Source organism: Homalodisca vitripennis, chromosome X, assembly GCF_021130785.1.
Source record: "Homalodisca vitripennis isolate AUS2020 chromosome X, UT_GWSS_2.1, whole genome shotgun sequence".
Classification (NCBI taxonomy): Eukaryota; Metazoa; Arthropoda; class Insecta; order Hemiptera; family Cicadellidae; genus Homalodisca; species Homalodisca vitripennis.
The window spans coordinates 66,217,399-66,245,371 of record NC_060215.1 but is presented as its reverse complement, the minus strand read 5'-3'; the positions used below and the strand labels follow the sequence as shown (position 1 = coordinate 66,245,371).

At 37.3% G+C, this 27,973-nt stretch overlaps 1 protein-coding gene across 1 annotated transcript in view; it reads left to right on the top strand.

Moving 5' to 3' along the window:
• LOC124369103 (RNA exonuclease 1 homolog) overlaps positions 1 to 27,973 on the top strand; it is a 146,543-nt gene that overhangs the window by 14,079 nt on the left and 104,491 nt on the right. The window contains exons 3-4 of the mRNA XM_046826845.1: positions 2,742 to 3,031; positions 18,742 to 18,834. Coding sequence (XP_046682801.1) covers positions 2,742 to 3,031; positions 18,742 to 18,834 — 383 coding nt within the window. The remainder of the gene's footprint in view (positions 1 to 2,741; positions 3,032 to 18,741; positions 18,835 to 27,973) is intronic.

Below are 27,973 nucleotides of genomic sequence, written 5' to 3'. Positions count from 1 at the left end.
CTGAATTTAGTTATAAAATGAAATTCAGAATATTTTTAAAATATATGAAAATCTTTTAAATTTTTTGCATAGATAATTATAATTTTAAACCATATACACGATTTGTTTCTAAAATCAGCATATAAATTTGTATTGAATGTATATATTTTATTTTTATTTTTATATATTACAAAATATATATAACACTGAATTTGGGAATAAAGTTTTGTTTTTGAGAATATTTTTTATACTTTTTAATACATTGAAAAATTATCATTCAGTAAATGTAAAATAAGAATAAAGAAATGTTATTAACTCCACATTACATGGTTTTCTTTATATTAGTATAATGAATTATCAACTAAAACCCTTTACAATTTTTTTGTACCCTTTACAACTACAACCTATTTACAATTGTTTTATTTCCAGATACGTGTTTCTCACTGACAGAATGACTGTTTCACTAATATTTAGAGAATTGTTTATTCTCTAAATAAATAATAAATAACTAAATATACACATGTGGACTATTTAAACAGTTGTTAAATTTATAAAACACAGTTGTAATTTTGATTAGTACTCTGTATTTAATATTTCAATTTTTCAAAGATTACGTTTGTATTATTTTTTAGATTGCTATTTAACATGTTGTGACAGATCTTTGTTATAATTTCGATAGATATGTAATTCTTCTTTCGTGTTTAATTTTCTCCTTTCCTTTCAATATCTAAAATTTCGATGTTCTTTTCAATATTTGTATAGTTATGGTTAGTTTCTAATAAATGTTCAGCGAAATTTGATTTTACTGTAGACATGTTATTTTTTTTCAAAGCTTGTATATGTTCTTTAAACCTTTTATTACAATTTTTGCCATTTTGTCCAATATAATAGCTTTCACAGTCACTACAGTTAATTTTGTATGTTGATTACTTACCCCGAACATTTTCAAACTTTACACATTTAATAAAGTAGGTTTTTAAAATATTCTTTGAAAATTAAAGCTCCCTAACAATTGTAGAAACAAAATGGTGACATATTGAAAACTTTACCATTTTGCTTCCTATAAAAATTCATTTCTTGAATTACCTGATTTGATTACTGCGTTGCAGTTTTAAAGAACAGCTGTTTAATAACGCTCATTGTTGGAAACAGCTGTTTGATTGAAGAATATTGCTTGTGCTTTAAAAACATAACCTAACCTTCTCCATTACAATTTTACTGATATTTAATTTCGAGAAATGGCTTTCAATGTTAAAAAAAAGTGAAGTGTTGTGCGTGGGCTATTGCATTTGGCAACATTACAGAAGCAATTAGATAAAAACAGGTTGTCTAACCAGGAGTTGAACCACCTACCAATCCAACAATAACTAAGTGGAAAAATCTTTTGTTAGAAACTGGAAGTGTCGTAAAAAAGTACTCTAGAGGATCAAATGGTGAAAAAGAAGTACTAGTATACGCATCAATACTTCGCTCTCTAGGTAAATCAAAGTCACTAAGGAAGGTTGAACTTGAAACTGGTGTTCCAAAATCTTCAGTACAGGTTTTTTAATAGGCTATGTTCTAATTTTATGATTGAAATGCTTTATTTCTCTAGAATATGGCAATAAATAATTTTACAAAACCAAAAATACTGTTTTTAAATTATAGTTTTTCAAAATGCCACCATTTTGTTTCAACGGTTGCTAGGGAGCTGAAATTTTCACATAATATTTTTAAAACCTATTTAATGAATTGTGTAGAGTTTGAAAATGTTCGGTGCATAAATGGGCAAGTAATATAAAATCAAACGTTTTAACCTCTTTGTGGGACATCTGGTATATATTATGAAACGTTCAATATGTTGTAAAGAATAAAATGTCTATAAAGAAGTTTATATTTTTTCGTAGGTTTTTTTATGTAAAGATTTTTGTTGCAAAACCTAAGAAGTGGTTTTCGTCTGCCAGTGCATTACAGTGGCAAGACCGTGGTCTTGGCAAAATGTTGTTGAAATTGTTCACTAAACAAACGATTTAAATGCACACAGTTCTACAAGATATATGTACCACTTGATGGCAAATTTTACAATGAAAAGTTTGATGTCACTTGATATAATTTCAACTAATAAAATTTAAAACAACAAAATACTAGCGACTAGTAAAAACTAGTCATATGAAATTATAGAAATGCCACAAACTGTGTTTGCAATGAGTGTCTTACTTTAGAACAGAGATTAATAAATAGATGCTCTTGTTAAGGAAGAAATTCTGAACACAGTAATGTAGCCAACATTCTTACTTAACTTTATAATTTTGATGCCTACTTATTTGCGCATTATTATTCAACTATACATCAAATTAAACTGTGAAACAGCCCAATTGATCTGATATACAATTTGTCTTACTTAAATCTGATTTTCAATAGCCAAAGTTCGATTAAAAAGATGACTGCAAAAATGACTAGTGACTATTCGTTTAACATCGGACAAAAATATTTAAATATTTAAGCGACTAGTCACGAATCCTTTGACAGATACAGGGTTAAAATCAGTGGAAGAATTATTGTTTTTATCTGTTTCTTTGGTTCTTTGGAATTAAATATTAAATTATGCTTGTAAAGTATTGGCTAAAATACCGTTTTTGAAATATATGTATACGCATTTGACAACATAAATTTGCATTTTTTATTTCAATATTTTGTGAAATTGTTGCATTACATAAAAAAATTTTAAAGTGTAGTTTGTAGCACTGTTAATCACCATTTAAAGCTCCATTTTATGATTTAAGGATCCAGTTCTGACAGCGATGATGAAGTGGAAATCATCAGTGATGTTGAGTCAATCATAACTGTTCCTGACTCTGAGGATGAAACAAATCCAGACGAAGGAAAGGTATCCCAAAATGAACCTGGGAGGAAGACATCGTATTCATCAGAGCTTCCACTATCTAGAGTTCAGTCACCCTCATTCCCTGCAGATGATTCTCTTGATGACGAATCTAATGAAGATGATCAACCCACATCCAGTAAACCTGGGACTGCCTCACAACACCAAGACGATACTTCACTTATAGATCACGTGAGTAAAGCATTTTGTGTGTTACATATGTGTATTTGATGTTATTTCAGATAAAAAGCACTTTAGAAATAATTAAGTGGACTTTTGTTTTATGAAATTTAAACATTTATTTACCAGGACAATGTTTCAGCCATTGTTTCAGTTTACCTCAATTATTTATTTACCTATAAACCTGAACATATTGATGGTAAGAATTAACTGGACATTAATAATTAGAATTTTCAAAAAACTATGATTTTTTTATTTTTTATGGTTTTTTTATAATATTGGAGCCAGTAAATTATAAAACCTATAGATTTTTATGCATTTGTAAAATTATTTGTAGATATTTAATGAATTTGGGGATAAAATAATGTTTTATATAAACAATTTTATGATTGAGATTACTATATAGTATTTTATAACTGATATCATCACTTAACATATTTTTTGAGGGAGAGCGATATATTCCAAGTATGTACAAATGTTTACTGTTACTGAGACTTATTTTTACAGCCACTATCTCATAGACAAGGGGGATGCTATGAGGTTCAATTTCTACGTTCACTGCATCGTTTGTGAATTTGTTGTTTTTAAATATAGCTACTCTTAAACCTTAATATGTTGTTCTCCACCAAATGCAGATACCAAAGTGTAGTTGACAAGTCTCGTGTTTTGTATAGTGTCAGTTGTGTTACTATGTTGTGTAAAGATCGCCAAGACCGGCTCGAGTTCGTCAAGAAGGTGATTTATCCATTCCAAATTGTTATTCATCCTGTCTGTATTCTGATGGAAAATAGTTACTGTACAGTTTTGGCTGGACGCTGATGTTGGTCTTTCCAGTTGTGCTTTGCAGGTGGACTGCATTCTAAAAAACGATACTTAGGTGATTCAGGTTTTGAGTAGACAGGAGTTGAGGTTATAGTGATATTATTAGCCATGCTAGGCAAAGTAGGATCCAAGTTTTCCTGTGCTGAAGAGCGGTCAGTCTCATGGAAGTCAGCTGAGTCACCTCTCCTCATCGTTGAGGAGAGAAGGTCAAATTAAATGTGCTAGTTATAAAATTCCTGCAAAGTCTCATTGGGGTAACGAATTCTTCAATTAGCTGGTGGGTTTCTAGCTTGGTTGGTTGTATTTGTAGAAACGGTAGTTATCGCAACGGGCCTGTGATACCGCACCCACTGAGATATAGCTTCTGAGGATTGATTTCATAAGGAGAAAGTTTACTGAAAGTTTTTAATTAAGATTCCAGTGTCACCAATCTACTCTTGATTGAGGTTAATTCGACTTCAAGATTGTTCGCTGTAATTGGAGGTGTGTTGATGAATTTCACTAACTAGAAGGTTCCTGCTGACTTCGGTGTTATTACCGTTTGGTGAGCATGAAAGTTTAGACTCAAGGGTAACAATTTTTTGTTCATATGATTCAATGATGCGGAGTTGCTTGTTGTTGTGTTTATCAAAAATTTCTTGCTGTTTGAGTCTTAATGATTTCTCTTTATCTAGTTGCCTAAAAGAAGCATCAAATTTAGAAAACATTTCTTCTTGATTGTTGACTAGTGTGTTGTACTTTATGATAAGATCTTCTAGTTCGGCTTCTTTAGATTTTAGTGTGAATGACAGATTACTGTTTTCTTTTTTTAGTTCTTCATTTTCTGTTAGTAGCTTGCAGACATGTGAAGGAGCCCTTCATTTTTTATGTCTCTTCCATGGTAGGAGGAGACCTCATTCTGTAGTTCTTCCAGAGATTTCTCCTCCGAAGACTCTCTAGCAGATTGTTAGTCATATTTGAATTATGGCCCTGAGTTTGTTCCATCAAATTGCAGGTGGGGCAAAGCCAGAATTCACTGGAGCGCTTTGAAATATCATTATAGTGCTCATGTGACATTCCCATACACTGTCTGTGGTACCAGGATGAGCATTCACTATTGCAAAAAACAGCATCCTCATCATTATTTACTGAGTTGAGAGGGCATTGCAATGTTTCTTTAGGCAGTGATTCATTGATTTGTTTTCAATTAAGCTGTTACGTTATTTTGTAGAGGGTCAGAACTGGTCTTCTGTTTTGTTCTCCATCTTGCTTCCATGACGACAGACCTAGCTAGGAAGTTGTTTTTCATATAGTATTTGTATAATGTATGTAGACGTTATAAAGTGTCATCGAAAAATAATGCCTAGATTTAATAAAATTATAACATCAAAACCTTTCATGTTAAATAAGTAATTCTTTCACTGGACGATAACTGGTGAACGCAAGTTTTGTTTTTAGTTCGTCTGATTGTGTTTCCCTGTCTTTGTGATGCGCAGACAAGCTGCGCAATCGTCAAGGTCAGCCGGCCACAGACGCGCCGCCGCTCAGTACGATGTTGACCGTGCAACAAAAAGCACAGTGCGTGATTTAGTACGCGGAGTCAAAGTCAATTGTCAGTGTACAGTGGCTCTTTCGGAGAACATATCCGGGTCAAACAGCACCTGATAACAAAGCTATCGTTCGATGGTTTAACCAGTTTAGGGAAACAAGGGACCGTCGGCAAAAAATCTAGACCAGGCCGACCAAGAACATCAGAAGAGAATGTTGAGCGTATCCGGCAATCTTGTGTTAGGAGCCCAAAAAAATCCATGAACTAAGACTTCATGCGTATAAAATTCAGATAAAACAGCAAATAAAACCTACCGACCGCCCTAAACGCACGCTTCCCAAAGCGAATTTCTTCCGCAATCTTAACTGTTACGCCAAATATGATTGGACGCACGTGGCAGGAAGTTGACTACAGACTTGATATCTGCAGGGCAACGAACAGTGCTCACATTGAAACAACTAAGGTATGAAAAAGAAATTTATTTCTTTCCGCACATTTTAAGACTACAACCTTTAAATTACCTTTAATAGTTTTTTTATGACAGTTATTTAAAATCTAGGCATTATTTTTCGATGACCCTGTATAGAAGGCCGTGGATAATTTTCGGCAAAATTTCCTCTATATTAGAAGACAGTGGTCAGTGACAAAATATTGCCGTCTGTGACATATGCGAAAAGCGCCAGGCGGCAATATATTGTCTCCTTGATATTCGTCGTTTTCTTAAATAAATACGACGTCAAATGATTAAAGTTTAATGTTTTTTTATTCCCTGGTATATTTGCAGATAATTAATACGAATATCATTTTTATTTTGGAGGTCTATGCATTTTTATTTCGTAATTGTCACTTGACATTATCAGCTGACTCGATCTTTTGTTGTTAATTCTTTATGCTTTAGTGTAATTGTAGTATTGTATGCTGTATTCTTCTTCACTATTTTATTTTGTGGTTGTAAATATTAGTAGTGTTAGTTGTTATGTGCTTAGCTATTGTGTGTAGTAGTTACAATGACTAACAATTTGCGATCTCACGGGAGTGAAATTGTAAATAGCACATTTGTAAATAGAAAAAGTAAATAAATTTCAAATAAAATTGTTGTAAATATTTCTTGGTAAACAGTGTTTTTTAACTGTATTGAAACTGTTTATGGATCCTACTATCATCTGTTTACTGGTACATCCATAATGTGAATATTTATTTTAAGTTGCTTGCAATGTAAGAGTCAGTTGCTTTAACACTTATAAAATGTTGCAAAGTACAATTATGTATATTTATACAAAATGTGTCATAAAAATTTATTTATGAGAGAAATAACACAAAATTTTGTATGGTTCTTCCTTTCTAAATGTATAAATAATAATATAAAATATAATAAAATAGCTTGCCACAGTAATATTGTTTTTCCTTTTTTAGTTATTTGCAAAAAAAATTAAAAAAATTAAATTTTTTATGTAATCTATTAAAACATGATTTTTAAAAATTTTAAATTACTTAAAAAAAATCTATATATTTTTTTCTTGATAGTATATATCTATACGAGTAATTTGGTGCAACTTTTAGGTCATTCTCTAATTTTTATGAAAAATTATAAATTTTAATCTAAGAGACTGCAAAATCACCAATTTTAGCCTGGCACTTTTGACTAGTCACAAGGGGATATGAGATGTGAAAAATTTTTGCAACATCTCATATTTGCTCCTGGCCCTGAAAGGGCTTAAATGGACTGTTACAGGATTTTTCACATCAAATAACACATATTGACTTACAAGTCGCAGTCGTTACAGGTCTAGGTCAAGGTCTATTTGGTAGAACCAAAAAATAAATCAAAGAAACTTTCAACTCAACACTACTTTAACTTTGTTTATCTTTTTGAGGAGAAAGAAGCCCAAGAATAGCACACTATTTTAATGGAATTTTCATAGGATCGGGGATGTATTTTTAATACTACAAATCATATCCCATACATTCTACTTTAAAATATTATAGATCACAAAAGCTTAAGATATAAACTTATACTAATAGTCTATTAATATACAACTACACAAAGTAGTAAGTGAAGGTGAAATAAAATGTTGTATTGATCACTTTACCAACAAGCTGCTAAGGTCCATGCATAGAACCAGCAGACACACTGATGTTGACAAATATAGACAAAAAATATAAACTTCAAATAAAATATTAATTAAAAATACACTATTTTATTTCTGTAAGTTTCTAAATTGTTTTATATACACAAAGAAGTAAAAAAACGTTCCAAATAATAGCTTACAACCAAAGTTAACAGAGTTCTCAGTTACATCCATGGTTGAACTATAAAAAATAATTGACAATCTGAAGATAAAATATTCTACAGGGCTCAAAGAGATATCTACAATACGAATAATAGTTCAGTATTGCAAGGAGAAGCTCCTACGACCACTTCTATACTTAACAAACCTTTCTGTCTAATTTGGAAGATTCCCGTCAAGGATGAAAACCTCGAAGGTGTTCCCTCTTCATAAACGAGGCAAAAAAGACATCATAGACAGTTACAGGTCGATCTCACTGGTGCCAACCTTCTCGAAGATTATCGAGAGAGTCATCCTTAATAGGCTGCTTCAATTCTTAAATGCTAATAAGCTAACAACAGACTATCAACCCGGGTTCAAAAAAGGCAAGTCGACCATCACAGCTCTTGTAGACCTTATGGAAGATATCGATAATCTTGAAAGTGGTAATAATGCCACCGGAATCTTTATTGACATGAGCAAGGCATTCAACTGCTTAAGCCACGACTTCACCTTTAACAAACTCGGCTCACTGGGCATTAGTGGAAAAGCCCTGCAGTGGTTCACGAGTTATTTGGGTGACAGGACTCATATTGTGGAGCTGGGTTTATTTATTTATTTTTTTCCTTCCTTCCTGAGGGAAAAGTACAGTTTGTCCCCGCGCTTACTCCTAAAAGGACCTTTGCACCTCCCTTACATTAAATTTGTGTCCTCAAAGTCCGAGGCTTTTGCAAAAACCAATCAGATTTAAGGGCTCCTGTTCTCTGATATCCTTGGGGCTGAGGAGATATGCTCCCAGGTATCTTTTCCGAGTTTCTAAGATGGCAAGACAATCTAACCAAATGTGCTCTGCTGATTCCTCCTCTTCTCCATAGAGTACATTCGTTAGTCTGGCTAAGGCCTACCCTCATAAGATGTTTCCTTAGGGGGCCATGTCCTGTCAACATTCCTATTATTAGTCTTATATCCTCCTTATTCTGATCTAAGAGAGCTGTCCACCCTTTAACGTAAGGAGAGATAAACATTTTGGATAGTCTTAATCCTGAGGCTCTACTCCAATTATTGTGTCTTATCCTCTTTTCCCAATCTTTGACCAGAGCTTTAATGTTGGAGAAGGATATCCCGCAACCTGGCTCAGGCCCCACCATTGTGGATTCCGCTCCCTTTTTGGCAAGGATGTCTTCTTTTTAATTTTCATGAATGCCTTCATGACACGGTACCCAACCGAGTGTTACTCTATTACTCATTGTCAGCTCTGCTATATCATTCTTACATTCCCAGACCGCTCTCGAATCAAACAAACAGTTATCAAGTGCCTTCAGTGCAGCCTGACTATCAGAAAGTATTAGGTATTTTAATCCTTTTGTCCTCATTTGTATGAGTCTTCTGGAACATGAGTCTATTGCCATGACCTCCGCCTGAAAAACCGTGGCATGTCTTCCTAGGGGCACAGCCATGTCGACTCCTGGTCCGTGTATTCTGTATCCTGCCCTAGAGTCAAGGCGTGAACCATCTGTGTAAAACTTCAGGACTTCTTTGTAGGGTAGGCCTCCTTTTTAATCCATTTCTCCCTACTTCTGATAGAGACCATATATGGGTTGTCAAAGGAGTATTTCTTAACCATTGCGTCTGATACTTTGTTAGCATTTCAGCCTCAGGAAATACTTGCAATATCTTCATGTGGCCTTCTAAGGAGGTAGCATTTATTACCTTTGTTCCTAGAAGCTTCATTGCACTTAGAGCGGCTGTCCTCATCACCTCTTGCCCCAGAGGATTGTATCCTAGGACTGCTTCAATTGTTGAAGCTAGCCTTTGAAGACTCTGTAGCCTTTTAGCAGCTGTTGTTTGATCTACTTTTGGCCACCACACTAAGGCAGCATATGTGACCATTGGTTTAATTATGGTTTTGTAAATCCAATATATCATTTTGGGTTTGAGTCCCCATTTAAATCTAAAAAGTCTCTTACAGGCCCCTTAAGGGCCATTGGCACTTTGGATATCCTGCTTTCAATATGGGAGTTCCAAGTGAGCTTCTCATTCAGGACTAAACCCAGGTATTTCACTTCTTTTGTTTGGTTTATGCTGATTCCCTCCAGAACAGGTTGTGTAAGCTGGAACTTTCTCTTCCTGGTAAAGGTAATCATATTTGTTTTAGATGGGTTGATCCGTAGACCTTCCCCATGACACCAGTTGCTTATGAGGTTTAGTTTCCATAGTTTTCACCATGAAGGAGGTTAGGCTTATGGGTCTGTACGAGTTGGGATTAGTCGGATCCCTGTCTTTTTTCCGTACAAACACCACCGGTGCTGTCCTCCAGTTTTTTGGTATTTATCCTATGGTGAAATTGCTTCTAAACAGAATGCTAAGAGTATTTAATAGTATGTCCAGCCCCTCTTGAAGAAGGGCTGGGAAAACTCCATTTGCCCCAGGAGATTTAAATGGCTTGAACGATCTTATTGCCCATTTAATTCTTTCATGTGTAAATAGTCTGTTAGACCACTGTCTGGCTTTTGCAACCTCTTGGCTGGATCTCCCCTCGATTAGAGAATAAATTTCCTCATTTAGAGTCATGTGACCCCCGGGAAGTGCGTCTCCAGAAGCAGTTCTAAGGTCTCCTTCCTGTTCACTGTTAGGTCACCGTTGGCCTTTACTAAGGTCCCCATAGGGTTAGTGTGATCAGTTTGGAGAGTTTTTTGAAGCCTAGTAGCATCAGGTAGGCTGTTAATGTTTTTGTAAAAATTTCTCCAGGTTCTTCTTTTATTCATGCTAAGTTCTTTCTTATATTCGTTTTGGGCATGTAGATAAGGGAGCCAATCGTCTGTCCTTTTTGCCCATTTTAGTAGTTTCCTAGTTTTATTTCTTAGTGTCTCTAACCTCCCAGTCCACCACGGCACATCTTTCTTCAGCCCATTTTGCCTGAGAGGGCAGTTTTTCTCGTAGGCCTTTATTATAGCTAGTTATACTAATTGTGCAGACCTTTCTAAGTCAAATTCATTTTTTTGGAAGGGTTCTATTTCTTCTAACTCTTCTATAAGGGACACTCGGTATCCCTTCCAGTTGGGAGATTTAGGAACCCTGTGGGTCACGTTTTTTCCCCTATCTCCTCTATGTCGAACCTAATAGGGCAGTGGTCCGATAGTGAGGCCTCCTCTGAGATGTGCTACCTTACAATGTATATATGTTTTTAAGTCCTTGTGGATAGGGTTATGTCTAGGACTTCTTTCCTATTTCTAGTAATAAAGGTTGGACTTGACCGTCTATTTTCTAAAACTAAATCATTGCTAAACATAAACTGTAGGAGTTCCTCACTTTTTTGGTTTATGTTTGTGCTTCCCCAGTAGGTATAGTGAGCATTGCAGTCGCAGCCGAGAATGAGGGCCGAACCTCTATCTCTGCAGCTCTGCAATAGTCTTTCTATCTCTTTTGGTGGGCAGCTTGTTGACGGGTTGGGGAAAATAGGCTAAGGCTATAGTAACCTCTTTCACCCCTTGCAGTGATGCTACTTTTAATATAGCCGCCACCAAATCTCTTGTTATAAGATATGTAATAGAAAGGCTGTTATTTGTTTTGAAATTAGAATACTTGTTCTGGGGTTTTCAATTGATCGATGATATATAAGATTACCTACCTGAGTCGTCAATCCTCTGATGCAACTCCTATTGATCCAAGGTTCCTGGATTAGGGCGATATCCAGGCCTGTTGAGATAAACCTCCTTCCCAAGATGTCGGTTGTGCCCTTAGCATGGTGAAGGTTTATCTGTATTAGGCGCATTTTCTTCCTCGGGCCGAGACGGATGGTCCTTTTAGAGAGGGTTCTCTCTTCAAAAAGAGGGAACAGGTTGGTTTTACGCTTTCGACTGCTGCACTGGCTTGTGCAGTAGACCTTTCAGTTAAGGTATGTACAGATTGCTGACACCTTCGTGGTCTCCTCCACTTCCATCTCTTCAGCGGTGCTTTTTTCCGTGGTGACTGTCTCAGATTTATCTGAAGTCTCCTTTTTAGGTTTTTTCTGTGTTTCCTTGGTGTTTCTTTTTCAGTCTGAGCTGAATTTGTCCAAACTTGTAGCCGATCCATGGACCCTCCTTCTCAAGTTTGTTTGCTTTGGCGCAGTCGACTGCCAGGGTAAGTAGTACTGACTTTCCCTTGTCGCTTCTACACAGAACGTTCCATTCTCCAACAGAGAGCTCTTTGTTTTGTACTTTCAAGAACTTCATAATCTTGTTGGTGGTTTCATGTATACTGTTAGGAAGATAGACAGTCGCAATTCTTGCACGTGGAATTTCTTCCTCTGGTACAATCCTCAGACTGGCCCCTTCCCAAGGCTTAAGGAAATCTTGCTTTCCCTTAAGCCATTCCGCGGTATTGGTGTTTTCACAGGTGAAGATCAGAATTCCTTGTCTCCTGTTGATACTGTAGAATCTTGGAGAGTAGGGACCCTACGGTTCCTCCACGATAGCTTCCAGGGTGAAGCTCTGGATCTCCTCCATCTGTTCTGTCGTGAGTAGGGTCTTGGGAAAATTGGAGTGTAGAACCCCCACCCTTTTACCTTCTACTGCTTGTTTATATGAAGGTTTCTGGGGTTATGCAGATTGCTCCTTATGTTCCCTCTGTCTTCCTTCATTTTTTGTTTTCTTTCTCCGATGAAATTCCGTGTGGATCCATTAGAGTGAGGTCTTTTGATTTTTTTACCCTCCTTTGTTTGTTCAGAAATTTATTTTTTTCTTCTGGAATTCGTTTTACAGCCAATTTCCTGGCCTCTTCCTGAGAATAACCTCTTTTCTGAAGCCAGATCTTACGTTTCCTGGCAGCTCCACATAGTTTAGGCAGTTCTGGGAGCAGCCTTTCGGCTTTTGCTCCCTCTTCTTTTTGGTGTTAGCCCTCCAGTATGGCGTCTTCTTCATCAGTGTTGACTCTAGCCGTCGGAGGTTTGAGGACTTCTACTAGGATGTCTGCCTGTTTTTTGAGTTTGTTCAGGATTGCTAGGGTCAGAACCCATCATCAATCCCTCTATTTTTTGTGAATTTTCATCCACTTTTTGAGTGCTACAAGAACTCTCTAGTTTATTTTCAATTTTTGTGTTTCTTTACTCATTTTGTTCCCACAAGTAGCGGAGATCTAAAGGTCACCCTAAGCATTGTCCCGCTCTACTTGGGGAAGGCTAATTTTAAACAGGCTAAGTTTAAACTGGAGGTCGCCATGTATCCGCAGCCCTCGGCATATGCTGTTCCATCTTGGTTTGGATACAGAAGGGAATTTAGATTTAGGATAGTTATAGATAGATTTTTGGGAAGTTTACCCGACAGGTGAGAGTAGTAAGAAAAGAAAAATGATTGTAGTGAGGATAGTTTGAAAGAAGCCCGCCAGATCAGATCAGCCTGATCGGAATAATCAAAGAAGACAAGATTTGGATCAGGCAGTTCCCAGGTGCACGCGCACAAAAAAAAAAATACAGCACTTTAGAAGAGAGAAGATGGTTGTGCGTGTGCTTCGTGGACGCTCTGGCTTGGCACATGTGTTGGGGTATGAAGACCCCGCCACTTCCGCACTCGTGGAGCTGGGTTACCTCAGCAACAATGAAATGGCCAAAGTAATATCCACCCCTCTATCTGTGTCTAGAGGTGTGCCACAAGTTTCGGTCATGGGACTGGTTATTTTTACCCTTTTCAGTAATGACTTTCCAGCCCACATCAGCCCCTACGGATGATGCTACATGTACTCCTATGTTACTCGTTCAACAAGTCCATTGAAAATTTAGAAATTGAATCGTATGTAGCAATAAATCGTACGAGCAAAAGTTGTAGAGGGGCTTTTGTTAAATGGGGAATAATGACAGTGGTGGCTGCTTACATTCTCGAGGTGATCATCTCTTCTTGCTCAAGGGGGCTCACTCGAAACACCCAGATACACGACCACAACACCAGATTTGCCAAAAACTTCAACCTTTCATCCCATAGGAAAACACTTTTCGAGAAGAAACCATTCCAAGCTGGTGCGAGATACTTCAACAGTCTTCCAGTCGAGTTCATAATGTTACCTCCTCCAAAGCTGAAACCTCACCTGAAGCAGTGGCTATCGTTGCGGCCCTTCGTCGGTGAATTCCTGGCCTGGAGAGACTTTAGAATGTAGAACTCTCAAACACGACTTTAAAATATTATGTGATTGTAACCTAATACTTGTAAAAAATTACGCCTGTCAGATGTTATTGATTTTGATTAAAGCTTGCTCTCTCTCTTTCTCTTGTGTACTGGCAAAACTTTTGTCTTGTACCGAAACTCGTGCACTGCAGACCTATGACCCACAATTATAAACTGCATTTCGCCCCATTGCAGCATTGTGTTGATAATTGTGTCTTGTCTTTTTTTTAATTGGGTACCTATATTTTCCAAACATAACATCATAGGTAACCAGTGTTACAGTGTTAACAGTTGTTTATTTTTGGTTTGAAAATGACAAACATTTTTTATTGGGGAAACCGGGGAAAAAAACTGGAAATTAGAAAAAAAGGATTTGGAGTAGCTACTTTGAAACAGAGATTAGACATATTCAATCATTAGTTTTTATAAACATGACACTAAGAAATTTAGGAATAATTTTCTCCCGAAAATCTATCTATGTTAACTTTCCACTTATCTTGAGCATTTATTATTATTATTTCTATTATTATTTAACTCATCTACATTTTCCAGCTTATTATATTTTCCTTTAAAGCTTTAATGTTATCAACTAACCTTTGCAATGTTTTTGCACTTTGCTCCTGGTGTAAGATTGGTTGGTGGTTTTTCATCAATCACCTGTTGTCACTTAACCCCTGACCGAAGAACTGTTATAGTTATGGGTTATATTATTTGATCTGATCTTTTCGTATACGTTCTCACTATTTGGCTCATTTTAGCTTGACTTCAGTTTTATTTAAATACCAAGAAAAGTTAGAACAGGCTATTTTTACTTTTAATAAAACCAAAGAACAATATCAAGCTGCATTATTAATAAAGGAAAATCTCATAAAAGCACAAGACAAGAAAATAAACCAACTACACCAGAAGATCGATAGCTTGACTAAAGTCATACAATCAAGAAAAACAGAATCACAATCTGAGATTGAGAAACCACTGTTCGGAAACAAAACTCTAGAAAGCATCAACGTTATACTTTCTAGTAAACCTCAATACCTAGAATCAGCAGTGTGCAACACCAATTCGGTGGCAGCACCTAATATAACACTCCTTGACGAAATGAACGAAACAAATAAGACACAACACACTACAGTAGCAAAATCTACCAATGAACTAGTCGCTGAAATCCACTGTGACCAGTCGCTGAACAACTGCGCAGTGACACCCAAAAGCAACCAGGCAACAAGCCTGCCTCTTCCTCTTGCTCACACTTTGAGACTATTATAGTGGAACCTATTATATACCAGTACTCTGATGGATGCTTTCCAGGGTTTAAAAGGAGAAAGCAAAAGAACTTATTAGGAGATAGGTCTAAATCAAATAAAACAGTTGGCGTCAGTCACAATGAAGACACGAAGCCGATTGAAGCAACTCCAACTCCAGACCCAAAAACTATTTTTCATAAAACTGTAACTCACAAACAAAGCCTAAAACAACCAAGATCCAACCATAAAATATAAAACACAAAAATATTTATTAACTCCACATTCCACAAACTCAGAAAACAAAAGCCCCAAGGGATGGACCAAAATAGCCTGTATTGTATACCTCCTGAAGGAAAAACTGGTAATAGACCATCCACACCGAAATGCACCATAAACCCCATCACAATACGACAACCACTACCTCCCTGTACAGCCTACAAAATGACTACAGGAGAGACTGTTACTGACTTCTTTGAAAACAACATTGAAAGTTACCTAAAAAACTTAGGTATACAACCTGCCCCTTATTTGGGAAACGGAAATCTGACACACACCATCTTACCCGAAGATGACTATGAAATAAACGAAGACACAGGGAGAGTCAGCCAAACTCCATTAAACACCAAACTGAACCACACTATAATATCTGAACTTGATCAAACAGACATGCATGACATAGGGAGAGCCAGTCAAACTCCATTACACAAAAATCTGAACCATACCATTTTATCACAAGATGACCAAACACCCATGCAAGACAGCAGCAGCTCAGAAAGATGACGAACATTTTTTAGCACTTTTCCAAGGCAGAAAAACCAGATTGAAACTAGCAAAATAAAAGCTCAACTAACTTTAATGCATCAAAAAATAAGGGGGCTATGCAAAAAAGTTGATAGTTTAAATCACACTTTAGCCACCACATCACCTACCATACTGGTCCTTACTGAACATGGATTAAACTCTGAAGCTGTGACTAACACAAGACTACTGGGATATAACCTGATAAATATTGATAGGCTAAAAGATAAGGTAGAAAATAGAGTTTTCATCGAGAAACTATCCACTCACAACATCAGAGGACTTCCCCTCCTAGCAACCAGAATTACAAAAACTACTGCTACCTCAGTTGACTTCATCTGCACAAATATCTCTGATTCAAACATTCTTTTTGCCACATTTGAATCTGGATTATCAGACCACACTAGACAAACATGCACTATCAAATCCTTTACAGAGAAACCCCCAAAACCAATAGCATGCTTAAAACGGAACTTCTGTACTCGGAACCTGAGCACACTAAAACAAGTTCTGAAAGGGGAACACTGGGAAAATGTAAAAAATGCTCTGGGTGCTGAAGAAGCTTATAAATTCTTCTACGGAACAGTAAGGAGGGCCCTGGACCATTCATGCCCTATCAAAAAAACAAGGCCTAGGACAAAGACCAAACCAAACACATACTGTGACAAACAAGCAAATCAGTTAAAAGAGCAGTATCTAAGATCCCTACAAGCATATAAAAACTCAGGGTTCACTGGCGATAAAGCCACCATGATTGCCAGGAAGAAAGATTATGACCTCAAATTGAGGAATCTTAAATGATATGCTACAAATAACCACATAGCTCTATCTCAAAATAAATCAAAAGCTCTGTGGAACATAGTAAACTCTGAACGTAGACTCAGACAGCGACAGGAACACAAACTTCAACTAGAAATAAATAGAAGGAAAGGTGACAAAAAAATTCTACAACCATAGCAAACCATCTTAATCTCTACTTCTCTCAGATAACTGAAAAAATCTTAACCACGAACCTACAATCAGATTATTCACCATGCATGGACACATACCCATGTCAATTCCAGCTTCAACCTGTTACGATCAGAGATGTAAAAGATTCCATAGCAACTTTAAAACCCAAGTTATCATATGGAATTGATGAAATCCTAGCTAAGGCTATAAAACACTGTAAATCAACTTGTAAATCCATTAACAATTATCATCAACAAATCTTTCACCTTCAGCCAGTTCCCATCCTTATTGAAGATCTAAAAAATATATCCCAAACACAAAAAAGGCTCTGTTACAGATGTTAAAAACTACCACCCTATATCACTTATATCCGTCTTCTCCAAAATCATCGAAAAAATTGTTCTAACTCAATTAATGGCATTTCTTACAAAAGAAGACCTTATCAGCCAACATCAACACGGATTCATAAAGGGTAGGTCAACATCAAGAGATTGTTGAGTTCATCATTGACCAACTAGAAGAACGCAAACATGCCTCGGCAGTGTTGCTTGACTACAGTAAGACATTCGATTGTCTGGGCCACAGTCTTATCCTACGAAAATCAGGAGTTAAATCCACTTGGAGTTAAAGGCGGGTCTAATGCATGGTTTGCTAGTTATCTTCGAGGACAAACTCAAATTGTAGAAACTCAGGAAATAACCAATGGGATGAAGAACTCATACAAATCAGAGCCTCAGCTGGTCAAGAGAGGAGTATCCCAGAGGTCAGTGCTTGGTCCTGTCTTGTATGTTTTGTTCACAAATGACTTCCCTAGCATGATAAAAAGAAACACCACGTCTGAATGCATTATGTATGCAGACGACACCACTCTACTTTTACACAATGACAGCGCAGAGCAACTCAACAAAGATTCCCTCACCTTACTAACCAGAACTAAAGAATACTGCAACCAAAATGATTTGGCCCTCAACCATGAAAAAACCGTCCCTATCAACTTCAGCCGCAAAACAGAGCCAAAAGCAGACCTAACAAATGTGACAACAGTACAAGAATTCAAGCTCCTAAGGATTACACTAGACACAGGCCTAACATGGAACAACCACATCAACGACCTCTGTAAGAAACTCAGCACTAGTGTTTATGTGGTGGGAAGAATTAGATGGATTGGAGATTTATTATCAGCTAAAACAGCATACCATGCTTTAATGGAGTCGCATATACAGTATGGCCTTATTGTTTGGGGAGGGACTTCTGAAAGCAACCTACACATTGATGTTGCAAAAAAGAGCTATACGAAACTTGCCAACCTTAAACCCTTAGACAATTGCAGAGAAGCTTTCAGATCGCTTGGGATTTTGACTGTCATAAACCTCTACATTAAAGCAGTAATCCTGAGGGTGAACGAGACAGATCTACCTAAAGGTACAAGTACCCACACCTACAACACCAACCGAGGAAGCGACTTCATTCTGCCAGCACACCACACTACCCAGTACACTAGAAAACAATCTTACATGGGCCGGAAACTCCACAATGGCCTACCACAATTTCTGAAGTCTGAAGGGAAAACAACTAAAAACAAAACTACATAAGTGGCTGATAGACAGACCAGCCTACTCCTTGAAGGAATTCCTCGATCAATAACTACATCAATAACTTTAAGAATTTTATAATATTTTATTTAACACTTTAAATAATAACAATTTTACATGTTTTTATTCTAAATAACATTTTTACCAATTTTACTATGAAAAACACTCCTGTATAATACTAGTTTTACATCATTTGATGTAATAGCTATCTCTTAAGTTCAGACAAACTATTGTATCTAGCTTTAGGTTCATTATTATATGACGCCATTGCAATTTCTTGATGAAACTGTAAATAAAGAATATTTTGAATTTGAATTTCTCTGTTATCAGATCTTTTAGGTCAGAAAATACTGCTCTGTGTATTAATTTGATTTATTTGTTTCTAGCGAGTGAAGAGTCATATGAAGAACAGGATATCTTTGGGTAATGCTTGGAGACCACCCCAGAGAAAGGCTGTTGAAATTATGACTCCAGCTAAAGTAAGTGAGATCAATCAAACCAAAAATTACCTGGGAAGAATATTATTTTAAACAATAGTTCATTAATTGCTCAGTTAGAAAAGAGTTCTGATTTCTACAACTAAGAATTCTATTATTTGTTTTTACCCTCTTTATAATATGGTAAGAAAGGGGAGATTTTATTGTACAGTGGAACCTGGATAATTCAAACCTCAAGAGACCAGTTAAAAACTTTGAATTATCCAAAAATTCGAATTAAAGACGTTCTAAAGAATGTGGGGCCAAAACATTAAAACTTCACATTGTGATTTAAACCTCTTTATTAAATTGACACTCTAAAAGTATAAATTCATCAACTAACACTAATTATAAGGATTCAAGTACAGTAATCATAAAACAGAAATAATTAACTTACAGTATAAACTATGTACAATACAAAGTAATATTTTCTTACTAACCTTTAAAAATACAGTACGTTCTGCAACATCTGAACTGATACAGAATACCAACTTAACTTCATACAACATTGACAAGTCTTAGCAGAATATTAAAATGAAGACATGAGTTTCAAAGAGAATAAAATACTCTACTACATATTTTGTTTGAAAAAAGAACAAGATAAAGTACTGTGCTGTATTTGTATATAACTTTACTGATTACGCTGATTCTTAAGATTATACAGTAATTTATCATAAAGCAGCAAACCCCAGATGAATTCCACAGCGGAGCTTGAATAGTTCACAGACGGCTCTAAAACAAAAAGCGGCACAGGCGCTGGAATTCTGGGAGTGAGACCATAAACGGAGCTGGTGGTCCCTATGGGTCCGTATCCAACAGTTTTCAAGCGGAGGTCGCAGCTATTATGGAATGTGCTCGTGAGAATCTTCGTCTGCGATATAGGAGCAAGACGATTAATATTTTCACGGACAGTCAGACAGCGCTGATGGCACTGGACTCTTGCGTGATTAAATCCAAACTGGTTTGGGATTGCTATCAGGCCGTTTCCTCCCTTGCCAGCATCAACAATGTGACCGTTTGTTGGGTTCCTGGTCATGAAGGATTCCTGGGAACGAAAGAGCTGATGCCCTGGCCAACCGGGGCTCAGCGACAATTATGATGGGCCCTCAACCGTTCTGCGGTGTTCCAAGGTGTGAATCCTCTAGGGTTGTCTCGAAATGGATTCGCGCGGAGCATGAGAGAAGGTGGAGGTTGCATCTGGGCTTGAGAATGAGTAGAATGGTATTAAAGTCACCTTCCTCCAGGGTGGCGTGAGATGTTCTCTCATTAAATAGATCAATGTCTTCTCGGGTTATTGGTCTCATCACGGGGCATGGTCACCTGAGGAAGCATCTTCACAGAGTCGGCATCCTTCAGGAGGATACGCTCTGTAGAAGGTGTAATGAGCAGGAGGAAACTGCTGAGCACCTGCTCTTTGACTCCCCTTCAATAGCAAGGGAGCGGTATGCCATCTTTGGTAGTTTGGACAGGGGTGGTGAATTTTCCCAGTAGGACCTGATAGGTTGTTTTCGGCGGTTTGTGGAACTGCTGAAATTATAGACTGGTGGGCCTCATGGTGTGTTTCCAGAATGTGCAAAAAGCCCTTGAGGCTTAAGTGCATGGGAGTAGGCCGCCCCAATGGAAAAAAAGTTACAGTTTCATCGATAATGTCTTCGTTGGTTTTAACTAAACCTGCTTTTTTGAACCGGTTTTTTTATTGTTCCTGATGTTACTTTGTCCCATGCTTGTTTACACATTCAAGAGGCTTGCAGAACATCCACTTTTATTTTGAGAGTATTCCCATTCCCGGACAGGATATTTTTAACAAACAACCTTCTGTAGTGGTGTTTAAAATTTGTTATTCCCTGATCTATGGGCTGGACAACAGAGGTCATGTTTGCTGTGAAAAAACAACTTTGACATTTTCCATTAAATGAATGGTGTTATGAGCGGTGCAGTTGTCCATAGAAACGATAACCTTTCGCTTTTCTGTTATGAACTTTTTATCTAATTTGATCAGCCACTTTTCAAAAGGATTGCTTGTAATCCAAGCGTTTGAGCTATTCACATATTCAATCGGTTTTGACTTTACATTCTTAAAACATTGGGGGTTAGCAGATTTCCCTATCATCAATAAAGGCAGCTTTCTCTAACCTTCCAGATTTGCACCTACCAAAATTGTCACTCTTTCCTTGCTTAACTTCCCTCCATGACATTTTTCATCTGTAAATGAAAGGGTTTTGTTTGGCGTGCATTTATAAAATAGACCAGTTTCGTTGACATTAAAAATATCCTTTAAGTCTCTGATGTGTGTCATCTGATCTAAATCTTGTTTCCACTGGTTGGCTTCCACCTTGTTCTCTTTCGCCACAGATTGATTTGAACGAAATCTTGTTACGTTGTTTGAAACCATCTAACCAACCAATGCTAGCTTTGAAATTCTGTTTTTCTAATTCCTGAGCAAATTGCTCGGCCTTCACCCTTAATAAAGAACCACTCAAAGGATTTTTTTTGTCCCTCGCCTGCTTAAACCACTTTAATACGCATTTGTCCACATCCGGGTTGTCAGGTTCTCATAATCGTTTCCTCTTTATCAACTTCCCCTGCAGTACTGAGAATTTTTTCTTTGTTTTTCAGGAAGTTTAATATGGTGTTCAGTGGGATTCCAAATTCTTGCGCAATTTCATTTTTTTCTTTATGTCTTTTTCCACTTCTTTGATCACTACTACTTTTTCTGCTAAAGTGAGAGTTTATAGGTCCGAGATTTTATTGACGACATGATCACTACACTTATTTAAAGTTAAGTAAAAAGTCAAAGTCAAATCATCTTTATTTACATGTACATAGAGTACAGTATTGCGTCAAGATACAATAAAATAAATTAATATATGCAATAAAAAGCATTTAGTAAATGACATAGGTTGTTATTTCTTCTAAAGTCCTCCAGTTTAGAAATTCTTGCAAAGGTATAGAAGGGTCTTTCCAGCAGCAACTGCGTCAGTGATGTCTTCAGGTTTCTCACTGGTAGCTTCTTCAATTATTCATCAGGCAGACAGTTGTAGAAGACACGCCTCGGTAGGATGCCTTTTTTTTGAAGAGGCTGAGGTGGTATATATTAAGTGTGAAGTTGTGCCTGTGTCTTGTGTTGTAGTTGTGCTGGTCTCCCAATCTGGCTTGGCCGGACATTACGGTGTAGAGGATAGTTTCAAGGATGTAGAGTGGTGCTACAGTCAGTATTTTGAGTTCCTTGAAGGCGTCTCTGCAAGTATCCTGTACACTCAGGCCCTTAAGTGTCCTTACAGCCCTTTTTTGTATTATCAAGATTCTTTGAAGGAGTGTGGCACTAGTTCCTCCCCAGACTATCAGCCCATACCTCAGGTGTGATTCGAAAAGTGAATAGTATGCTGTCATGGCTGTTTTTATGTTGCTTATCTGTTTAATTCTTTGTATAACAAAAATGCCCAAGTTAAGTTTTTTGCGGAGCTGTTCTAGTTAAGGTTCCTAAGTGAAGTTATTATCAATTATTATGCCTAAATATTTATTAGATTTGACTGTAGTAATTTCGGGAAGCCCTTGGTGGTGGTTTGGATTTGGTGTAAAAATGAGTGGGTAACTTTTGCTTTCGTTTAGGATTAGATCATTTTTATAGCAGTATTGTTTGGCCATGTTGAAGGCTATAAAAGTATCTATTTCCAGTTGTTCTTTATTTTTATTTGCAACAATTAGTGCAGTATCATCAGCAAACATCATTGCTTCACAGAGGTTCTGTATGTAATTTGGAAAGTCGTTTGTCAAGAGAATGTATAGGACAGGGCCAAGGACCGATCCCTGGGGCACTTCTCTACTGATTGGTAGAACGTCTGATTTTGCTTTCTTTACTATTTGGTTGTTTTTATATGTGATCTCTATCAGTTGTTTTCTGTTGCTGAGGTAGCTGTCAAACCACTGAAGTTATTTCCCCTGAAGTTGATCCATCTGCCATCATAAGCTTGATTGAGTCCATAATCGACAGTATAGAAGAAGGAAAATTCGTGACTGCATTATTTCTAGATTACAGCAAGGCCTTCGACTGTTTGGAACACAATCTTATCTCCAAAAAACTTGCAGCCTTGGGAGTAAGAGGCTTAGAAAACAAGTGGTTTGACAGCTACCTAAAAAGAAGATCTCAAGTTGTGGAGATTAAGCATACAACATCTAACCTCACTTGAATGTTCAGATCACACCCTAAACCAATTACAAGAGGAGGCCCACAGGGATCTGTACTAGGACCCATCCTGTTCATTCTGCTGACTAACGATCTCCCAGCCCTAATTGAAAACAACAGTACCAGCTGCATAATGTACGCAGATGATACAACTCTCCTTTTAAGAAATGGCTCAGCTGAAGAATTGTTTAATAACTGTGTTCATTCTCTACAAAATGCCATTGCCTACAGCAAATTAAATGACTTGGCGATAAATCCTGACAAAACTACACAAGTGCATTTTAGCAAGAAAAAAGTCCTACCTGCAAGCATCTCCAATATATCAGTGCTTAATCAGACTAAGTTTTTAGGTGTAACTCTAGACAGTGGCCTCACTTGGACAGATCACGTAAACAACATTTGCAGAAAGATCAGTACAGGTATCTACGTTGTTAAACGAATCAAATGGGTTGGCACTCTGGAAGCGGCAAAAGTAGCCTACTATGCATTAGTAGAGTCTCACATTAGATACAGCCTCATAATCTGGGGAACCTTGTTAGGGAACCTTAAGAGAGTGCTTGTACTACAAAAGAAGGCAGTCAGGACCCTTGCAAACCTTGAGCCACTGCAAAGCTGCCGACAGGCCTACCAGACCCTAGGCATACTTACAGTTCCTGCACTCTATATTTATGAAGCGATCTTACACGTCGACAAATTACACCTGCAGACTCACATGGACGTTCACAATTACTCCACAAGCCATGCCTCAAGGCTTACCATTCCGCAACACAGAACAGCCCTCTTTGAAAAAAAACCATCATACATAGGCCGAAAATTATATATTCTATTCTATTCTACAATCTGACAAATTACTGTTCTTAATGGTCATGTAATAAAGATACTTTGACTTTGACTTTGATTTTCCATTATTACCATGATTTTGTAGCTTTTTGATGATCATTTTGTGATCAAGGCAGTTGAATGCTTTGCTGAAATCCAGCAGTATCGTTGTTGCTATATAGCCTTGTTCCAGTTTATCTATTATACTTTCAAGTAGTTGTATTACTGCTGTTGATCTTTTCCTAACGAAGCCATGCTGTTTGGGGTAAGAAGGTTGTGTTGTTGGAGATGTTCAAGTAGCTTATTTAGGGCTCCAGGATTTTTGAGAAATTTGAAATGAGAGATATTGGGCGATAATTTTCTGCTTCTATGTGTTGACCACTCTTGAATAGACTTTCACGGTTTTCAGACTACTCAGGAAGAGCTATGATGAGTGACTCTTGTAGCATTTCCAGTCTTCTCAGATTGTACCCTTCTAGAGCCTCTGCTAAAATTTGTTTCTTTTTGTTGTTAGTTAAATTATCTACATTTATGTCTCCCATTATCACTATTGGGTTGTTTAGGTTTACGATTTTATCTAGTTCCATTGAGATTACGTCTGTTGAATCATCTAGATTGGTTTGAGATGGTCTGTAGATTCCCATTAGGAAAAGGTTGAATTTTGTATAACTAATTTTCAGTAGAATTGACTCACAGACTGCTTCTAATGTTTCATTGGATATTACAGTTTTAACTGGGTTACAGTTTTTTGGACAGGGTTTGTCTGATTCCTTAGATGTCAATGGTTGTGAAGAAGGGTTACAGTTTTTTGGACAGGGTTTGTCTGATTCCCTCGATGTCAATAGTTGTGAAGAAGGGTTACAGTTTTTTGGACAAGGTTTGACTGATTCCCTCGATATCAATGGTTGTGAAGAAGGGTTACAGTTTTTTGGACAGGGTTTGTCTGATTCCTTAGATGTCATGGTTGTGAAGAAGGGTTACAGTTTTTTGGACAGGGTTTGTCTGATTCCCTCGATGTCAATGGTTGTGAAGAAGGGTTACAGTTTTTTGGACAGGGTTTGTCTGATTCCTTAGATGTCAATGGTTGTGAAGAAGGGTTACAGTTTTTTGGACAGGGTTTGTCTGATTCCCTCGATGTCAATGGTTGTGAAGAAGGGTTACAGTTTTTTGGACAGGGATTGTCTGATTCCCTCGATGTCAATGGTTGTGAAGAAGGGTTACAGGTTTTTGGACAGGGTTTGTCTGATTCCCTCGATGTCAATAGTTGTGAAGAAGGGTTACAGTTTTTTGGACAGGGTTTGTCTGATTCCCTCGATGTCAATAGTTGTGAAGAAGGGTTACAGTTTTATTCTGAGTAGACAAACGATCGATGTTATCAAGGGAGAGCTTAACAAGTTCTCTCTTTACATGATTGCTTGTTGTCATCCCTTCGGTGTAGTATTTGGATAGAAAGTAGGCAGTGGTCAGTGAACACCTAAATGAGTGGTTTAATTGTTGAGAAATTTTTAATACGAGGGTCGTCCATAAAGTAACCGCCGTTTGGGCGTGGCGCGATAAGTAGTGGGGGTAGCGCCGCCATTCTCACATCGGTGTGCGCGGCCGTTCAGTACGCTTCTAGCTGTGCAAGGGAGAGCATCTTGCGATCGCGCGTTCTTTTGATACAATGTAAAAACATGAGCACCGTGATAGAAAATCCCGCCACGTGTGAAGTGCGTGGTGTAATAAGATTTCTGTGGTCGAAAAGTTACACAGCAGCTGAAATTCATCGTGAATTGAGTGCGGTGTATGGCCCAAACATTACGAGCGAAGGTGTAGTCCGTCAATGCAATGGGGTCATACCGCTTCGCCAAGCAAGCCGAAGAAAGCTCGCCAATCTTTTTCAGCGAGAAAATTGATGGCTACAGTTTTTTGGGATGCTAAGGGCATCTTGCTCGTTGAATTTATGGAGCGTGGTACGACCATTACAGCTGCAGCTTACTGTGAAACCTTAAAACGGCTACGACGAGCGATTCAAAACAAGCGTCGTGGTCTTCTGACATCTGGTGTTGTGTTTGACCATGACAACGCCCGCCCTCATACAGCTCAAAGAACGACAGAACTTTTGAAAAAGTTCAAATGGGACGTTTTTGACCATCCCCCCTACAGCCCGGATTTGGCTCCCAGTGATTTCCATCTTTTCCCGTACATGAAGCGGTGGCTTGCATCTCAGAGGTTTGAGAGTGATGAAGAGCTTCAAAACGCTGTAACATGTTGGCTACGTTCTCAGGCGGCAGATTTTTTTTAAAGACGAAATTTAAAAAAACTGTTAAAAGATATGATAAGTGCTTGAATTTGTATGGTGAATATGTAGAAAAGTAGAGAAAAGCTGCAGTTATAACATTTATATAACAAAATTTTTGTATCTCAACTAGTTTAAATGTTATTTCAAAACGGAGGTTACTTTGTGGACGACCCTCGTATTTTGGTGATTTCCTCGAATTTTGTTTTGCAGTTCTTAATTCTGTTGATGTAAGGAATTTGATTTATGTCACCAATCAACAAGACTTCTTTAGCCTTTGAAAGTTTAACAGCAAACAATATTTCCCTTGCATGCAGCATGAGCGCTTCATCTACAGTCAATCTTTTATAAACTCCTCCTTCTTTCAAGTAGTTAGTGGAGTTGATAAGTAGGGAGTGAATTGTTCTACAGTAATTCTTTGGGTAGTCTCGAAGTTCAGGTTTTTGTTTTTTTTTAGGCGATTTAAGAAGTCTGCAGCTCCCTCTTTGGTTGGGTACTGAACTAAGTCACCTTCTTTAAAATTCTCTAGAATAAAGGGTGTTTTGCCACATCCTGGCACACCCTGTACTAGGTTAAAATTAGTCTCAATGGAAGAAGTTTTCTCAATTTTTACATCCTTTACGCTGTTGTATAATCTTAAATCGTTCATTAATTGTGTGTTGTTGGATACCAGAATAATATTGTTAGTGATTGAGGTGTTAGGGGGCAGCAGAATATTTAGCGTTTTCATGTTTTACTAATTGTATGCAGTGTGTCCCATCAAAACCACATTGATAATTCTTATCAGGGTTTCCAGTGAGGAACATTACACTTTCCAGGTCAAGAAGGGCATAGTTTTCTTTCGAGCTGGTCAGAATATTTTTTGTTTCTTGAGTAATTTTGTCCTTTGGCCTAGATTGTATTCCTGGTAGAGATTAGAGAAATTCTGAAGGAGTTCTTTTTTCATTCTCAACTTTTGTTCCACCATTGCGGATGAAATAAAATCTGAGTTTGAATGATTTTTTCCACTTTGACTTAGGGTCATAACATGAGAAGCTTTAGTTCTCCAGGTATTGAAGATTTTATAGTTGTTATTCACTGCTAGGCGTGCTATTTTTCTCTGATTTTGGTGTTGTTTGTCCAGGATCTTATCGAATGACTTTTTTAATTTTTGGTCACCTGTGTAAAGTCTAGTTCGATGTAGGTAGGCATTGCTTGAGAACTGTAACAGGACTTGTACAAGATCTATCTCATTCAGGTAGTTGTGTCTTAGGAATTTTAGTGTTTCGTCCGAGTCTATGGAAAATAAGACTGGAAACTTGAAGCAGTCATTCGCAAGCTCCATAAATTTGAAGAATTTTCGTTGCCAGTTACCATTTTTCATAGATAGACAGATGGCAATGTATGGTTTGCCCACGTGTGTGATGGTAGAAAAACTGTTATATGATACCTCCTTATGATCAATTTTTTTATTTAATTCTTCTGAAGTCGCCTTGTCCAATTGTATCGAACATTCTCCAGTATCTTTGTCATAATAACATATTCCACAGCTGCTAATCCAGTTACTATCTTTATTTAACTGTGTTGTCACCATTGGTGTTTCTTCAGGGTGGAAAGAAAAGATTTTAATGTTCTGTAGGAATTTTGCGTCAAGGGGATGAAGAAATGATAGTTTGCCAGTATTTGAGTTTATTGCTACCTTACGTATAACTTGTTTCATAACCGATCTGGTCTCAGCAGTAACATTTTCTTCGTCACGACTCACACAGTCTGCAGAGATGGTGTTGTCGTCATCAATAAATATGCAGTTTTCATCTTGTTCTAAACTTTTCTAATCACTTAAAAAAGACACTGCACAAATGAAAACACGCAGTGTTCGAAGG